Source organism: Hyla sarda, chromosome 5 (genome assembly GCF_029499605.1).
Source record: "Hyla sarda isolate aHylSar1 chromosome 5, aHylSar1.hap1, whole genome shotgun sequence".
NCBI classification, from domain to species: Eukaryota; Metazoa; Chordata; class Amphibia; order Anura; family Hylidae; genus Hyla; species Hyla sarda.
Window position 1 is genome coordinate 234491860 of NC_079193.1, and position 18561 is coordinate 234510420.

General features: G+C 41.7%; 1 protein-coding gene and 1 long non-coding RNA gene across 5 annotated transcripts in view; one reads left to right on the plus strand and one right to left on the minus strand.

Annotated features, from left to right (window-relative positions):
- Nucleotides 1-18561, minus strand: part of KIAA0319 (KIAA0319 ortholog) — a 67361-nt gene that overhangs the window by 14392 nt on the left and 34408 nt on the right. For 3 of the 4 annotated variants that reach the window (XM_056521292.1, XM_056521293.1, XM_056521295.1), the window contains 8 exons: nucleotides 17721-17813; nucleotides 17362-17494; nucleotides 14372-14600; nucleotides 12465-12588; nucleotides 11189-11321; nucleotides 7269-7417; nucleotides 2837-2988; nucleotides 1619-1757 (listed from right to left, as the gene is read on the minus strand). In XM_056521292.1, coding sequence (XP_056377267.1) covers nucleotides 1619-1757; nucleotides 2837-2988; nucleotides 7269-7417; nucleotides 11189-11321; nucleotides 12465-12588; nucleotides 14372-14600; nucleotides 17362-17494; nucleotides 17721-17813 — 1152 coding nt within the window. The remainder of the gene's footprint in view (nucleotides 1-1618; nucleotides 1758-2836; nucleotides 2989-7268; nucleotides 7418-11188; nucleotides 11322-12464; nucleotides 12589-14371; nucleotides 14601-17361; nucleotides 17495-17720; nucleotides 17814-18561) is intronic. The other variant, XM_056521294.1, reaches the window with a different exon arrangement.
- LOC130273877 (uncharacterized) overlaps nucleotides 1-18561 on the plus strand; it is a 38969-nt gene that overhangs the window by 4554 nt on the left and 15854 nt on the right. The window contains exon 2 of the long non-coding RNA XR_008844157.1: nucleotides 1622-1713. This is a non-coding gene — a long non-coding RNA (uncharacterized LOC130273877). The remainder of the gene's footprint in view (nucleotides 1-1621; nucleotides 1714-18561) is intronic.

Sequence of the window (18561 nt, forward strand, 5' to 3'; positions counted from 1 at the left end):
AGATTGTAATCACACACACATAAAAAACTAAGAACAGGTATGGTGATGTTTTTGGAAGAAATTGGCCCCTTATTTTTTTTTCCTGGATAACCCCTTTAATGGTTCTACTTATACAGTGGGGCTTTAAAAAAATAAAAAATAAATAAATAAACCCTGACAAAATAAGTACAGTATGTTTAAATAGGTACTGTCATATTCAAAAACTTTTTACAGTGGGGCAAAAAAGTATTTAGTTAGCCACCAATTATGCAAGTTCTCCCACCAAATAAGTATTTGGTCAATAACAAAAGTTAATCTCAATACTTTGTTATATACCTTTGTTGGCAATGACAGAGGTCAAATGTTTTCTGTAAGTCTTCACAAGGTTTTCACACACTGTTGCTGGTATTTTGTCCCATTCCTCCATGCAGATCTCCTCTAGAGCAGTGATGTTTTGGGCCTGTCGCTGGGCAACACAGACTTTTAACTCCCTCCAAAGGTTTTCTATGGGGTTGAGATCTGGAGACTGGCTAGGCCACTCCAGGACCTTGAAATGCTTCTTACGAAGCCACTCCTTCGTTGGCCGGGTGGTGTGTTTGGGATCCTTGTCATGCTGAAAGACCCAGCCACGTTTCATCTTCAATTCCCTTGCTGATGGAAGGAGGTTTTCACTCAAAATCTCATGATACATGGGCCCTATTCATTCTTTCATTTACACGGATCAGTCGTCATGGTCCCTTAGCAGAAAAACAGCCCCAAAGCATGATGTTTCCACTCCATGCCTCATAGTAGGTATGGTGTTCTGTGGATGCAACTCAGCATTCTTTCTCCTCTAAACACGACGAGTTGTGTTTTTACCAAAAAGTTCTACTTTGGTTTCATCTGACCATATGACATTCTCCCAATACTCTTCTAGATCATGCAAATGCTCTCTAGCAAACTTCAGATGGGCTCAGACATGTACTGGCTTAAGCAGGGGAACATGTCTGGCACTGCATGATTTGAGTCCCTGGCAGCGTAGTGTTTTACTGATGGTAGCCTTTGTTACTCTGGGTCAGCTCTCTGCAGGTCATTCACTTGGTCCCCCCCGTGTGGTTTTGGAATTTTTGTTCATAGTGGAGTTTGGAGTGTGACTGTTTGAGGTCAGGTGTCTTTTATACTGATAACAAGTTCAAACAGGTGCCATTAATACAGGTAACGAGTGGAGGACAGAGGAGGCTCTTAAAGAAGAAGTTACAGGTCTGTGAGAGTCATAAATCTTACTGGTTTGTAGGTGACCAAATACTTATTTTCCACCATAATTTGCAAATAAATTCTTTAAAATTCAGACAATGTGATTTTATGGATTTTTTTTCTCATTCTGTCTCTCATAGTTGAGGTATACCTATGATGAAAATTACAGGCCTCTCATCTTTTTAAGTGGCGGAACTTGCACAATTGGTGGTTGACTAAATACTTTTTTGTCCCACTGTAATTTCAGCAACATGACGATGGAAATTATTTCATGGAGATGACTTGGGAAATTGTCTTTTTTAACATTTTGATTAAAAAAAAATTTGCGGCCAACTCTATTACAATGATTATCTGTCCTTTTTCTCTATACTACATCTGACATCTACTTGTCTTTTTAATTTCATACCAGGACGCACTTCCACTGTTGCTGTGTCAATATCAGAATCTCCTTTGGCATCTGTGACCTTCAAATGAAATAGATATATTCCTTCTACCAGATTGGTGAGTTGTAGAACTGGTTTATTCCCAGATGAGTCAATCACATCCTGCAAATAAAGACATGTGCATGCTTAAAGGGGTATTCCAGCTTTATACATCTTATCCCCTATGCAAAGGGCATTCTGTGCCGGGCGCTGCTTCCGAGACGTGATGTCATGTCACACCACGCCCCCTCCATTCATGTCTATGGGAGGGGGCGTGGCGTGGGAGGCGGAGGCAGCGATCATACATCTTATCCCCTATCCTTTGGATAGGGGATAAGATGTATAAAGCCGAAGTACCCCTTTAATGTGTATAGAAAAGAACAAGACAGAGAATGTTTCATCAGAAAATGACCTATTGTTTTGGTTAAGTTTTTATATTAAACATGCTTTTTTGGTGAACTTTTTAAATGCTGTTAAAGGCAGCTCAGGGAAGATGGCTGTCCCCATAATAATGTATAAATATGAAATAAAAAAAATACAGAACATATTAGAAAAAAATATGAATTAGTATCTGGCTCTAATCAATAAAAAACAGGTGAGACATTCACTTTACGCAATAGGAAATGTTCAGCACCAGGATGGCAGGTAAAACGTCCAGTTTATTGAGGCATTAAAATAATAACAGGTACAAAGGAGCATAGTAGCCCTTTGATATTAACTTTAAGGGGACATTAAAAAGGCCATGAAAACTAGGTACAGAATTCTATGACAAACAAAACATTTCAACTACCTGTACCTGTGCGCTGTACTCTGCTATCTCTGCCTGTTTCATAGAGTTTAAACTGAGCCACAGTGCCCATGCCAAACCCCCACTCTATTAAAAGAGAGAGAAGAAAGGTTCCCAATCTCATGATCAGCGGGGGTTACAGCAGTCATACCCCTCGAATCAGTCATACCCCTCGAGCTTTGCTTATGGGAAAACCCACTTCAGACTTTTCTTGCCTTCTTTTATATAAAAATGGTTAAATTACTTTCTATGCTCTTTATTCAAGCTCATATCCTTTTTTCCCCCTAATCGATTTGAGACATTCATTGAAGTTACTGTATAATTTCATACAAAGCCACTTGCTATGACTCCTCATTTGCAGCACATGTGCAGATATAATGCAACTATAGTGTGGAACAAAGGTGTTTGTATGTACCCCAGCTGCGGGGCTTTGGCCATCTCTTGTCCATTCATATGACAGTATACCCTGGTCATCAACAGATTTCGATCCATCTAGTGAAATGGAACAATTAGGAAGCACAAGAACATGTGTCCCACCAGCATTAGCTTTAGGAGGGCTGTTTTTTCCTAAAATGAAAAAATAAATTCTGTTATAATTATACAAATAAAGCAGAAGAGGCACTCGCATAGTTTAATACACATATATTGCTCCGTGTTTCAGTCGGCACACTCTGGGTCATGTATTAGAGGGGTTATCCAGGAATAGAAAAACAGAGCTACTTTCTTTTAAAAAACGCTCCTCGCCTGTCTCCAGGTTGGGGGTGGTTCTGCACCTCAGTTCCATTGACGTGAAAGGAGCCAAGTTGTAAAACCACGCCCAACCTGGAGACAGACAGGGAACTGTTTTTTAAACAAATTAGCTGTGTTTTCTGTTCCTGGCTAACCCCTTTAATAGTACTGTTTGCATGGTGCAAGTAAATTTTTTAATTGGTGCATATATTTTGTGTTCTTGTGTTATACTACAGCTGCTTAGTTACACACTAAAAAGTACGTAATTCTGTTAGCTACTATTAATGTTCTAAACTGTTGACACTGTTAGATAGCTGTTATGAAAAGAAGACATATGGTACCGTTCATATATCTGTGCTTCCATAACATAGAAATATGCTTTTAGTTTCTAGAGGTGTTCACAAGCCCCTAAAGTGCTGAGGGCTAAAATGCCTGCTTGCTCCCTCTCCAATCCCTTTCTCAGCTGGAAGCCAAGCCCTGTTTCTAAATCTCACACCAATGTACAATTTGTATGTACAGCACAGAATGAGATTTAGAAACAGGGCTCAAGGGCTCAGCTTCCAGCTAACTGTCAATCAAGCAGGGATCGGAATAAGAGGGGGAGTTAGGAGAAGTTCCAGCCCTCAGCACTTCAGGGGCTTGATAATGTCTCTTTGACACCTGCCACTGGAAAATAAAAGCATTTTTCTATGTTATGGAAACATAGATATATGAAAGGTACCATGTGTCTCCTTGAGCTAACAGCTATCTTTTTTGAGGCACCCATCAGGACATCACCAAATAAACTTTATCACAGTTCTATCATATATGTGTGTGTACGAGAGCAAGTATCATTTAAAAGAACCTCCACATCATATGACTCTTTCTTCACTGTGCAACTTTTCCAATACAAGGGCATTAATAATTTGTGGACTAATTGTCTAAAAAAGCTAAGCGCTTCCTTCAGTCTCTAAATAATTCATTACATTCATAAGTGCATATTGAATTTGGCATAAAAGAAAAATAGTCACGTTTTAAAATACGGGTTTAAAATAATGAGTAGGTATAGAATACAATGTATGAAAAACGCAACTTATATGTTCCAGAATTGTTAGCTTGTGACTTTTCTGCCATTGTGGAACTAAGAGTCTCAGAAGAATATGCCAGTTTTCAATGATAGATTGACTATCAATGTTAGATATATGTATATATATATATATATATATATATATATATATATATATATATATGGTAATGTCCCTTAAATGTTTAATCCAATAGTCCAAAAACGATGCCTAACAAAACTGAAAAAGATCTGGCCCAGGAATGAAAGACAGGGCAGAGATAGCAGATGGCAGAGGGGTTATCCAGGATTAGAAAACAGGGCTAGTCTTCTGAAAACAGCACCACACCTGTCCTCAGGTTGCATGGGGTATTGCAGCTCAGTTCCTTTGATGTGAATGCCAAGTTGTAATGCCACACACAACTTGGAGACAGGTGTGGTGCTGTTTTTGAAAGAAATCAGCTCTGTTCTTCTATTCCTGGATAACTCCTTTAATATAAAATACTTTTTATGACCATTCAGTAATCCAAAATATTTGACAATTCAGCACCTATCCAGGCCAGATTTCTTAGTGTCTAGTTCTGAAAAAGGTCCTTTGGTCTCTCTCAACATACTCCCCCTAGATATCTTATCCTGTATCCAAAGGATAAGAGATAGGATGTCTGATTGCAGGGGGGGGGGGCGGTGTCTGGCCGCTGAGACCCACCCCGTAATCTCCGGCCCGGCACCACAGTAATCGGCATGCACAGAGTGAACTCCACTCCGTGCCGGATTACGAGCGACCACAGCCATCACGCCCCCTCAATATATCTCCAATACACATTAATGAAGGGGGTGTGACGACTCTGCTAACACCTCTGTCCATGTCAGGAACTGTCCAGTGGAGGAGAGATTTGCTATAGGAATTTTTTTCTGCTCTGGACAGTTCCTGATATTGACAGAGGTGTCTGCAGAGAGCACTGTAGTCAGACAGAAAATAAATTCAAAAAGAAAAGAACTTCCTCTAGAGCATAAAGCAGCTGATAAGTACTGGAAGGGTTAAGAATTTTAAATAGAAGTAATTTACATATCTGTTTAACTTTTTGGCACCAGTTGATTTTAAAAAAAAATTCTACTGATATATAACTTTAAGTACATACATGCATTTTCCATAAAAAGAAACAATTCTGGAGCATCTTTTCTTATAACTCTGTGTTAGCAAATAACAAGAAAGAGAAAAACGGAGTCACTTATAAAATGTATATCATTTTATTAATTCCGTGGAATATAAGTACATAAAAATTGTATATATATTAGTTAAAAAATATTATTTTTCAAGGAGGAATAAGGCTAAAAGGTGGTGTCACCGGCTCTGCAATAAAGGCTGGGTATGGTGTATATATTACTGGATCCACCACAATTTGTACACAAATTTACAAAAACAGGATGTTTTAGCAACCTGTAGGAAACATGTATATAAATCTCACAGTGAGAGCGAAAAAATTATTATATATATATAACATGCAAAATAAAGTGCAGTGTGCATGTAAACAAGCATAACATTGTGGGGATACAAATCAGTATAGCGAAAATCAGTATAGCGATATACCAGAGTACAGCAGCAATCAGCAGAGACCGGGACAGCACCACTCCAACGTACGTTTCGGTACGCAACCTTCGTCTGGGAGTCCACTCCCAGACGAAGGTTGCGTACCGAAACGTACGTTGGAGTGGTGCTGTCCCGGTCTCTGCTGATTGCTGCTGTACTCTGGTATATCGCTATACTGATTTGTATCCCCACAATGTTATGCTTGTTTACATGCACACTGCACTTTATTTTGCATGTTATATATATATAATAATTTTTTCGCTCTCACTGTGAGATTTATATACATGTTTCCTACAGGTTGCTAAAACATCCTGTTTTTGTAAATTTGTGTACAAATTGTGGTGGATCCAGTAATATATACACCATACCCAGCCTTCATTGCAGAGCCGGTGACACCACCTTTTAGCCTTATTCCTCCTTGAAAAATAATATTTTTTAACTAATATATATACAATTTTTATGTACTTATATTCCACGGAATTAATAAAATGATATACATTTTATAAGTGACTCCGTTTTTCTCTTTCTTGTTATTTGCTATTTCTGTTTGGAGTTCACATACCTATAGCCAACACCAGTACCTGGATTAATCGATAGTGCTTGGTCACTTACATACTGCTTAGTCATAATAATAATTTTTTACTTCCAGGTTTGAGTTGTCCGTTTGGGTATTTTTTTTTATAACTCTGTGTTGTACAATACCGCTATTATTCTTATTAGAAATATATGACTAAATAGACAATTAGGTGTATGCAGCTGGGAGTGTGTCCCTACACTGCCTGACACCATCCAATAAAACTGTCTGCGTCAGACAGTGTATGAACACATCCCCTAGCTAGTAACACCCAGTTGGATATTTAGTCATATATTCCTATTAAAGGGGTACTCCGCCCCTAGACATCTTATCCCCTATCCAAAGCATAGGGGATAAGATGTCAGATCGCCGCGGTGCCGCTGCTGGGGACCCCGGGGATTGCCACTGCGGCACCCCGCTATCATTACTGCGCAGAGCGAGTTCGCTCTGTGCGTAATGAACGGCGATACAGGGGCCGGAGCAGCGTGACGTCATGGCTCTGCCCCCTCATGACATCACGGCCCGTCCCCTTAATGCAAGTCTATGGCAGGGGGCGTGACGACCGCCACACCCCCTCCCATAGACTTGTATTGACGGGGGCGGGCCGTGACATCACGAGGGGCGGAGCCGTGACGTAACGATGCTCCGGCCCCTGTATTGCCCGTCATTACGTGCAGAGCGAACTCGCTCTGCGCAGTAATGATAGCGGGGCGCTGCAGCAGGGATCCCCGGGGTCCCCAGCAGCGGGACCCCGGCGATCTGACATCTTATCCCCTATCCTTTGGATAGGGGATAAGATGTCTAGGGGCGGAGTACCCATTTAAGGTCAGGAGAGGCCACAGCTCCTCAATAAAGAATTGTATGTAAGTTACTCTATCTTTCTTAAAGGCCTTAAAGGAAAATGAAGCAAATACCTTCTTTAACCGTTATTGAGAGAACAGCTGAGCTCTCTAATCCTTGATGGTCTTTGACTGTCAACCGAAAGTGGTATGTACCAAGCTGAAGGTTAGTGACAACAGCCACTGGTTTATCACTGTCCTGAATGGTCACTGCAGATGGTCCACTGAAACATCCACAAAGACATGGCTTAGATGAAGAACACATTTGTAATGGTGTATTTCAGTACAGGCTAATTACAATAGTAGTAGTAATGTTACCAATAGTTATCCTGGTGAATAGGTGGTGAATAGGTAAATTTCGCAGTTAATAAGGTTAAAAAAGACACAGGTTTATCAAATCCAACCTATAATCCTACTGTGTTAATGCAGAAGAAGGCAAATAACCCTATGAGGTGGATGCCAACATCCCACATCAAGGAATGTAGTACCTTTAACTTGAAATATTTTTCAAGAACGATGTCAACCATCACAACATCACATGGCACAGATCCACTCTGCTCTTACAGTAAAGAAATCTTTATACAGCCAAAGCCCTCTTGATGCCACCACCCAAAAATTACATAAAACCTACAGGTTAATGCAGAGAATGCCCATACAAAAAATAGACATAATTTTTACAAAAAGAATTCATTTAATTCATCAGATATATAATAAACAAAATGATATACAATAATATACAAAAGACACTGTATGGGCGTTCAACACTCAGGGTAAGATATAACAAATACATAAAAGTGCCCTAGTTTTTTTTGTAAACTGTCCTACTCCTATGACTGCTCACTCCTACATGAACTGTGCAAACAAGCATGTAATCTCCCTGTATGGATCCCAAATGAATCACATTATGTTAGTAATTTGGGATCCATATAGGGAGATTACATGCTTGTTATCTTAATCCACATGGAAAGTGCATGTGCATAAACCAATGCATGCCAAGATGGAAAAGGGACCAAGTGAAATTCATAGAAAAAATCCTAGGATTTTTTTTTTTTAGTTTAACAGTATACCAATTCCTCTGGTCCACCTAAGGACATGGGGAAGTCCTGGGGGAAGTGGTTTCTATGAAGGTGTTGTTTAAAGGGGTTTTCCAGCTCCTTTGAGAAAGCCATGCCCATCCTCTACTTTCAGCGCTAGGATCGCTGTGTAGTAAGACACAGCACATCCACAGCGCATCCACAGCGCATGCGCCCCTCCTGACATGCACGTGCCACCACCCTGCATTGACAGACTGAGTGCTCGCTCACGCTGCCTATGCGCTCACTGCGCAGGTGCAGTATTAGAGGTAGGGAGGAGCGCATGCGCTGCGTCTTCCTACACAGCAATCCCAGCGCTGAAAGGAGAGGATAGGCGTGGCGGCGGCGGGGCTGTGCGAACCCCAAGCCATGCCTATCCGACTGTGCCTGACCGCTGGATAAATGTATTTTATAAGTTATAAAAGAAGGAAGAAAACCCATAAAGGTATGGTTACACTCATGTTATGGACATCTGTAACAACATTGTAGTAGTCTGGGGGGGCTAAACTCTCATTACAGTTGCGCTTTAAGGTTAAAAAAAAAAACCTCAATAAGAGGTCTGTATATATTTTTTAAGTTGGGTAGGAGACACAGCCACCATGTAAGCATAATGACGGCGGTGCAGCCTTCCGGGTATCAGCGTCAGAGCTAAGCAGTGAAAAGAGGAAGAGTCATGGTTGTATGGCACAATCTATTAGGTGCAATCCACCTCTCTGCCTGATAGATTGCGCCACACAACCGGGAATCTTCCTCTCTTTAGACCCGCTCATTTTTCTTAAAGGGGGCAGAAACTCTTTTAATTCACATGCAAATATGATAAATTCAAAAAAAAAAAAAGATATAGACAGATCTTGTAGCACAGCAGCACACAACCAATAGTTGAACAGTTTGTGTGCCAGCTTTTTGAGCTCGGGTCAAGGGCTCCAATAATAATAAATAATCAGCAGTACTCCAGATAAAGATTCTTCAGATGTTAGAGCGACATTTTGGCCGTCTCACATGGCCATTGTCAAACCATCTGACATCTGATGAATAAAGCCACACATCGATTCATCTTTATCTGGAGTGCTGCTGGCTCTTTGTTTGATTGATAGATCAGATAGATTAGATAGATAGATATGAGATAGATAGATAGATAGATAGATAGATAGATATTAGATAGATTAGATAGATAGATATGAGATAGATAGATAGATATGAGATAGATAGATATGAAAGATAGATAAATAGATAGATATGAGATAGATAGATAGATAGATATGAAATAGATTGATAGATAGATATGAGATAGATTAGATAGATAGATAGATATGAGATAGATAGATATTAGATAGATTAGATAGATAGATATGAGATAGATAGATAGATAGATATGAGATAGACAGATATGAAAGATAGATAAATAGATAGATATGAGATAGATAGATAGATAGATAGATATGAGATAGATTAGATAGATAGATATTAGATAGATTAGATACCGTATATACTCGAGTATAAGCCGACCCGAGTATAAGCCGAGACCCCTAATTTCAACCCAAAATCCCAGGAAAAGTTATTGACTCGAGTATAAGCCTAGGGTGGGAAATACATCATCCCCCCCTGTCATCATCCAGACCCCCGTCATTAACATCCTCATCATCATCACCACCTGTCATCATCCAGACCCTCATCATCATCACCTGTCATCATCCCACACATCCCCCCTTCATCATCCCCTTGTCATCATCCCCACCCCCCTTCATCATCCCCTTGTCATCATCCCCACCCCCCTTCATCATCCCCTTGTAATCATCCCACACACCCCCTTCATCATCCCCTTGTAACCATCCCACACCCCCCTTCATCATCCCCTTGTCATCATCCCCACCCCCCCTTCATCATCCCACACCCCCCCCTTCATCATCCTCTTGTCATCATCCCACACCCCCCCCCCCCTTCATCATCCTCTTCTCATCATCCGCCCTCAGTGGTCTTCAACCTGCGGACCTCCAGAGGTTTCAAAACTACAACTCCCAGCAAGCCCGGGCAGCCATCGGCTGTCCGGGCTTGCTGCGAGTTGTAGTTTTGAAACCTCCGGAGGTCCGCAGGTTGAAGACCACTGCGGCCTTCGACATCATCCAGCCCCCTCTCACCCCCCTTTAGTTCTGTACAGTACTCACCTCCGCTCGGCGCTGGTCCGGTGCTGCAGGGCTGTCCGGAGAGGAGGTGGTCCGGTGGGATAGTGGTTCCGGGCTACCATCTTCACCGGGGGCGCCTCTTCTCCGCGCTTCCGGCCCGAATGAACGTACCTCTGCGTCGTTGTCAAGGCAACGTGACTATTCTGGGGCCGGGCCCGAAGCGCTTAGAAGGGGCCTCCCCGGTGAAGATAGCAGCCCGGAACCACTATCCCACCGGACCACCTCCTCTCCGGACAGTCCTGCGGCACCGGACCAGCGCCGAGCGGAGGTGAGTACAGAACTAAAGGGGGTGAGAGGGGGCTGGATGATGTCGAAGGCCGCAGTGGTCTTCAACCTGCGGACCTCCGGAGGTTTCAAAACTACAACTCCCAGCAAGCCCGGACAGCCGATGGCTGCCCGGGCTTGCTGGGAGTTGTAGTTTTGAAACCTCTGGAGGTCCGCAGGTTGAAGACCACTGCGGGTGGGGGAGTTCACTCGAGTATAAGCCGAGGGGGGTGTTTTCAGCACAAAAAATCGTGCTGAAAAACTCGGCTTATACTCGAGTATATACGGTAGATAGATATGAGATAGATAGATAGATATGAGATAGATAGATATGAAAGATAGATAAATAGATAGATAGATAGATATGAGATAGATAGATAGATATGAGATAGATAGATAGATAGATATTAAAGATAGATATGAGATAGATAGATAGATCCTGTAGATAACAGATATATATACGAAGGCATTCATATACCTGATTTCTTCCCATTTATAGAAAACAATGCCATGGTCATCACTACTTTTACTTCCATCCAATGTTGTAGATTCCACTGGGAAAATTATTTCTTTATCAAGACAAGTATCTGCAACTGGTGGACTGTTATTCTCTATAGGTAAAAAAGAATAAATAGCATTCTGATTGTTTATCACTATATGGACATGTTAACACATTGCTTTTGAGGTCCATTTTGAGCCAAAGAAAATGTCGGTTTTTAGGCTTCAAAATATCAAAACCTTCTTAAGCCTTCTTTTTGATGTTCCAATGATTATTTTTGGCCTTATTTCTATCCAAGCTTTTTTGGCCATATTTTGACATTTTTTGTTATAGCCAAAAAGAGGCATTTAGGGAGGAGATTTATCAAAACCTGTAAAGAGGAAAAGTTGCCGAGTTGCCCACAGCAACCAATCAGATCACTTCTTTAATTTTTAAAAAAGGCCTCTGCAAAATAACAGAAGTCATTTGATTGGTTGTTATGGGCAACTCAGCAACTTTTCCTCTGGACAGGTTTTGATAAATCTCCCCCTTATTGTCCAAAATATGTGCCAAAAATATGGACAAATCTTATCACAGAAATAACCCCAAAAAAGGCCCAACACTTAATTTTATGGCCCTAACAAATTTGTGTGTGAGAATGGCCATTTTCCCACAAAAATATGGTTGGCTTCTGGGAATTTTTTGAGCTGTAAACATACATTTTTGGGCTGTTTATGGCCCCAAATTACTGTGTAGGAATATAGCCTATTACTAAAAGATTGTATGACTAATGGAAAACTAGGCAAGGTTAGGAATCACATGTTCTTTGTTGTTTTCCTGTTTTATGGATATGTGTTTTATTTAGTTGTGATTAATCAAATTTTTGTACAGCACTATAAAATATGTTGGTGCTATATAAGAAAAAATGCATAAATACATTAGTAGAAAAAAATACATTTCAAAGCCTCTGTATGTTTAAAATGTGTTCTACATATTGTACGTGAAGGGCCTTTTAAAGGGATATATTGGGATATACAAGGGTGATGTCCCCGTATTGGATATGCATTCCACAGTCCTATCAGCTTGAGTCCCTGCACGTCCTCAGGGCTCACCTGCAGTGTACCCCCATAATGTAATTACCCTATTTATCGGGGTATACCACGCACCGGCCTATAACACGCACCCTCATTTTACCAAGGATATTTGGGTAAAAAAAGTTTTTTATGTCCTTTGCTACACACTGTAGGAGATATGTTTTGTTAGGAAGTTCACCTACCTGGTTGCACAATGACAGTGACTTGAGCAGTGGCTTGCTGGTTAGAAGAATCAGTCACGGTCAACTGAAAGGTATATTCCCCAGCCTGCATAGCTGTAGCTTGAAGATAGGGAGACCGCACACCCTTTATAATGCAAGAGGTATTAAGGTAAGCCACAAAACATTAAAGAGCTGTCTGATGCAATGATGTTGAATAGGTTTGTTTATGTTATCGTACAATACAGTATAAGAAATTGCTTGTAAATATCCTATTTAACACCATATGCAGTTTAAACATTTTTAACTTTATGGTATTTTTTAAGGGGTACTAGGCCCCTAGACATCTTATCCCCTATCCAAAGGATAGGGAATAAGATGTCTGATCGCGGGGGTCCCGGTGTTCATGCACCCGGTGTTCATTTAGAGCATCGGGTGCAGCGCTGGAGGCTTGTGACGTCACTAAACTTGCATTGAGGGGGCATAGCCGTGAAGTCAAAAGCGGGGCGTGACCGTGACATCACGAGCCTCCGCCCCAGATCGCCACTCATCCGGCACAGAGCAAAGTTCGCTCAGTGCATCGGATGTCTGGGGTGCCGCAGCCGAGATGTCTGATCTTTGGGGTCCCGCTGCTGGGGACCTCATGATCAGACATCTTATACCCTATCCTTTGGATAGGAGATTAAATGTCTAGGGGCGGAGTACACCTTTAATCCTTTTGGGCAATGAATGTGTTGTTTCTGCTTAAAGGGCAACTGTCAGGATATATTTGTGGTGCCCAAACCACAGGCAGGTTGAAATCGGATTTTTAATCAAGACTATTTGCAAAATTGCTTATTTTTATGTCTGTTCCATGGTACATAGCTTTTAACATTCTAGTCATACACAATTATTATCTTTCATCAGAGATATGCCTCAGGAGAATTCCCCAACGTATACCTCCAGTGGAAGCTTCAAATTTATTCTACGGTATAGAAATTTAGGGGCATATGTTGGCAGAAAATGCATACCATTCATTGTATTTTTTACTCTATCATTCAGTATGGAAGAGTACAGCCATCTAATAAAACAGGTATGCTGTCACATACTGGCATAGCATATACCGAAAGGATTCTCAATTTATATGCTTCATGCTCACAGAAGGAAGCGTGATGTGAAAAACATTTTCATTCCCTATATATTATCAGTAAATATTCCCTCTTTATCCAACATATGTGCTTATATGTGCATTTAAAGGGGTACCTTTCCCCCCAGACATGTTATCCCCTATCCAAAGGACAGGGGATAACATGTCTAATCACTGTTGTCCCAGCAGCCTGACCCCCATCGATCTCTGGCCCGGCACCCCGACGTTCTGAACATTTATGTTTAGAACGCTGGCTGTGCTAGACTTCGGGCGGATATGGTCGTCACACCCCCTTTTTTAAAGGGGTACTCTGCCCTAGACATGTTATCCCCTATCTAAAGAATAGGGGATAACATGTCTGATCGCGGGGGGTCAGGCCGAAGGGACCCCCGCTATCTCCGGGCCGACACTCCGCAGGGGGTCCCGGAGATTGCAGGGGGTCCGAGTGGCTGGACCCCCGCAATCTCCGGAACCTCCCTGTGATTTCCGGGGGTGTCCACGAACCCGGAAGCCCCAGGGTTTCCATAGTCATGAACGCTGCGGCGCCAGCCCAAAGATCACGGGGGGTCCCCTGCGGACAGGCCCTTGTGATCAGACATGTTATTCCCTATCCTTTGGATAGGGGATAAAATGTCTAGGGGTGGAATACCCCTTTAATATTAGTAGTTGTTTACTATGATTATTGTTATTATAATAAGAAGAATAAAGTAGTTGAAATGCTATATTTGCACAATAGAGATGTACACTTATTTACTCCTGCCACCATAGGCCAATTAAATAACCCTCACAAATTCATCAAATTTACCTTCATGGTCATTTGCCTTGCTGTACTACTGGGACTTAAAGACCACTCATAGCTGATGATCTGATGGTCATCGCTGCTCAGATTACCATTCAGAAAGATGTGATTCTGAGGAAGGGTTATGAGTTGATTAGGTCCAGCATTGGCAATGGGTGGGTTGTCCACAACCTTGTTCACTATAACATAGGCGTCAGTAGAATTTGTGGCTCCATCAGTATCCTCCACAGTTAACCTGAAAGGTTAAGAAACATATCTAAAAATAAAACATGGATACTCCTAGGGTAATCATTATCCTAGCTAAAAGACCAAAATAAAAAAAAGCACTCCAGATTTTGTGACATATAATGATAATCCGTCTGTAATATTCCTGCTGTGTAATCTGTTTCATCCTAGTTTAGCTGCATCCATACATTTTATTATTGCAGCTGGGGCATGTGATCCCCACTCAGATTCCCAGTTCAGTACATTCTTTGCTATCTGCTTCCTGTATAGAGTGTTGCTGAAGATATTTCTAATGTGAACAAGATAGCAGTGGTATAGCAGTGAGTCCATACAGTCATTAGCTGCAGATTTATAAACCTTCCCTGATTCATACAGCCTGCCTTTTTTGTGGCCCTTCCCTATCTTATTTAGACATATGTGCTTCATCTCTTGACCCCTAGGTGGAGGTAGTCCCATGACCACATTGCAAACTAGTACTGTTAAAGAGGACCTGTGGCCAACCTCAAAAAATGGGATTGCATTATTATTAAATGGCATAGGGTGTATTGACCACACACCCTTTTACAGTTTCTTCATATGCCCTTTTATTCCTGAGATATGTGGGTTTTTATTGGTCTGACAATTCACAGAATCAGTCAGATGGGCGTGAACCTAATTTTAAAAATAGAAGTGAATATCAGATGATGGGTGGCATTATACAGTCAGTGGGTGTGTATTAGGCATACATGCCCCTCAAGGTACAACATTAACACCCCCTGACTGTATAATCCCACTCATCTCCTGATATTTACTTCTATTATTAAGATTACGGTCACACCTATCTGACTGATTCGCTGAATTGTCAGAAAAACTATAGACCCTCATATCTCTGGTACGGGAGAGGGCATATCAAGCTATTTAATGACAATAACATCTCATTTTGGGGGGGGGGGGGAGGGGGGGTTGGCCACAGGTCATTTTTAAGAAAGGAAAACAATTCACAAGAAATGGTCTCCATTTGCCTGTATTTGTTATATGTTTTACAGAATATACTTTTTTATGTGTCATGTATGTTCCCCAGGTGTTATGTCAGATATATCTGGTTTGTGGGGGCTGGGGGGCAGGTTTTATTTTTTGTTCTTAAAACAGTTATCAAATCTATATAAATTACTTGATGTGTTGTGGCTAATGTGGGAAAGAGATTTATAGATACATATTCCCCAATATGAAACATGACTGGAGATTACATTCTTCTTATGAATTCCAACATAAAAAAATAAAAATGTTTCAATCTATAGTTAGATGTATTTGATGCCAGTTTTTTTGTTAAGTACGTTGCTCATGTAGCACTGCAGTCATTCATTGTCGCCAGAGGTCACATGCCAGGGGCATGCAGGAAGAAACTGCTTAGTTCAGGGACTGACACATTGTTTCATGAACAATGTATATGACATCATTGCAGCACTTCTGATGGGGGCCATCCATGCATTAGTGAATTTAGGGGTAAGGAAAGATGTTTTTTGTTTATTACCCTATACATTTGTGGTGTCCCAGCACCAGAAGCTGTCCCGTGGTTTTGGACTGTCTCGGGCAGTTTGGCAGCACAAGGTATTGGGCCCACTAGAATGTTACAGTTGTATTAATTATGTGAGAATGATAATGACAGATAATATATTTTTCTAAATTAATTTTGTTATTCTTGAATGTACATATATTTTCCTGTTACTGTGCCTTTAATTTTGAGCAGTGAACCCCATGTGACTTTGCCTTCCAATGAGAACCCCAAAAGTCTCCCCTACATAGTGAGGTGCAGGGGAGGAGTTAGTCAGTCAAGTGATAGACATTGTTCAGTCTAGTTCCAGCAAGGCTCCCGTGCAACAGCTTAGCTCAGGTGTGCTGTGTTTTGTGTGCTCTGAGGAGAGGCCTACCTTAGCAGGCCCCTAGCAGCCAGGCTCAAGTCAGTATAAGGCTGGGTTCACACTACGATTTGAAGATATGGGAACCGGATCCGGCTGGGGGAGTGAAAACCTGGCACTCCTGTATCCCAGCCATACCTGGCCCGTATCTCATTCATTTCAATGAGCTGATCAGAGTCATATAGTGACTCTGGTCAGCTCATTTTTACCCCGTATCCAGTTTTCTGACCGGACCTAAAAACGTGGGATGCCATGGTTTTAGGTCTGGTCACAAAACCGGAAATGGGGCAAAAACTGTATCTTCAAATCGTAGTGTGAATCCACCCTTATTCTGTTCGGTGAAAGCACCAGTCTCGACAAGGCAACAGGGCTCCCAAGGGATTACGCTGCACTCTCAGACCAAGGCCAGCTGTTTGTGTATTACCATCTGCACCAGCTCAGTAAAGACAGTTATCCATAACCTGACGTCGGTGTATTCATTTACACCCCTTGTCAGGCCCAGGAGAAGCTGCCTCTAAGCTCAGACCGTGTATAGGGTAACAGTGTTCTGGCATCACGAAGTGACCAGGTATTTCCACCAACACCACCCTGTGTCACTACAACTATTTTTGGTGTCACGAACAGGATAATTCCCTCATCGTGCGCCGACTCCACACATTTTTTTTACTCCCAGAAAATCCCATTAATCAAGCAAAGTCTAATGTTAAAACATATTGTAATACATTATCTAATACAACACTACTATAAAGTTTCATTTTTTCACATTCATATAGATATCTCATGCTGCATCAGTTTGCCTGGTATAGTTTTTTTTAAGGTATATGGTACTTAACAATAAAGTAAGCAGAACTGATATACAACAGTTAACAGTGTTACCTAAAGGTATAGTTTCCAGGTACCAGGTTAGATAGATGCAAAACTGGATTATCTTCTCCTGTCTTCATTTCTTGTAATGATCCTCCAATCTGTTCCCAGTGGTATGCTACTACTTTATCATCATCTGTGCTTTCTGTGTTGGAATCAGAAGAGAACTTATTATTTCATAAACTTTATAAAGTGTTTATATACACACACTGGAATATTGGAATCCTTTGTGCATTTTTAGCGGCATTATAAAAACACTGGGCATCTAAAAATGAGCAAATAATGATATTTATATTGTAACATTGCCTGAAACAAAGTAATGACATTAAACACCATCACTGTCTTGTAAAGGAGATAACTGCAGTACTTACGACTGGCATCAATATAGGCAGATGTAGTAGGGAATGATACTTCCTGCTTTTTTGGAGATACAACCGCAACTGGAGACAGATTAACTCTGGCAGCTTTAGAAATTGAAATATACATTTTTAGCAATAAATACATTGTTTGGTTTGGTTAGCTATTTAGTTAGCTACCATATTTATCGGGGTATACCACGTACCGGCCTATAACATGTACCCTCATTTTACCAAGGATATTTGGGTAAAAAAAGTTTTTTACCCAAATATCCTTGGTAAAATGTGTGTGCGTGTGTGTGCATGTGTATACCCCGATACACTGTTTCTGACCCCGCAGAAGCCCCCAGGAAAGGCAGGGGGAGAGAGGCCGTCGCTGTCCGCTTCTCTCCCCCTGCCTTTCCTGGGGTCTAGAGCCCTGCTGCCACTGCTTCTCTCCCCCTGGCTATTGTCGCCGCTGCCCCATTGCCTCCCCACATCCCCGGTTGTATAATTACCTGTTGCCAGGGTCGGGTTCGCGCTGCTTCTGACTCCGGTGCCGGTCTCCTGCATCATTGCTATGCGCGTAGCAACGACGCAGGAGACCGGCACCGGAGCCAGAAGCAGCGCGGACCCGACCCCAGAAACAGGTAATTATACAACCGGGGATGGGGGGAGGCAATGGGGCAGCGGCGCCGGCAGTCTCTGGACCCCAGGATAGGCAGGGGCAGAGAAGCCAGCAGCGACGGCAGGTCTCCGGACCGGCAAAAGCCGCTGCAGTTCATTGATTTAAAGCGCCTGCTTTAAATCATTGAACTGCAGTGGCTTATCGGTGTATAACACGCAGGTAGACTTTAGGCAAAAAATTTTAGCCTAA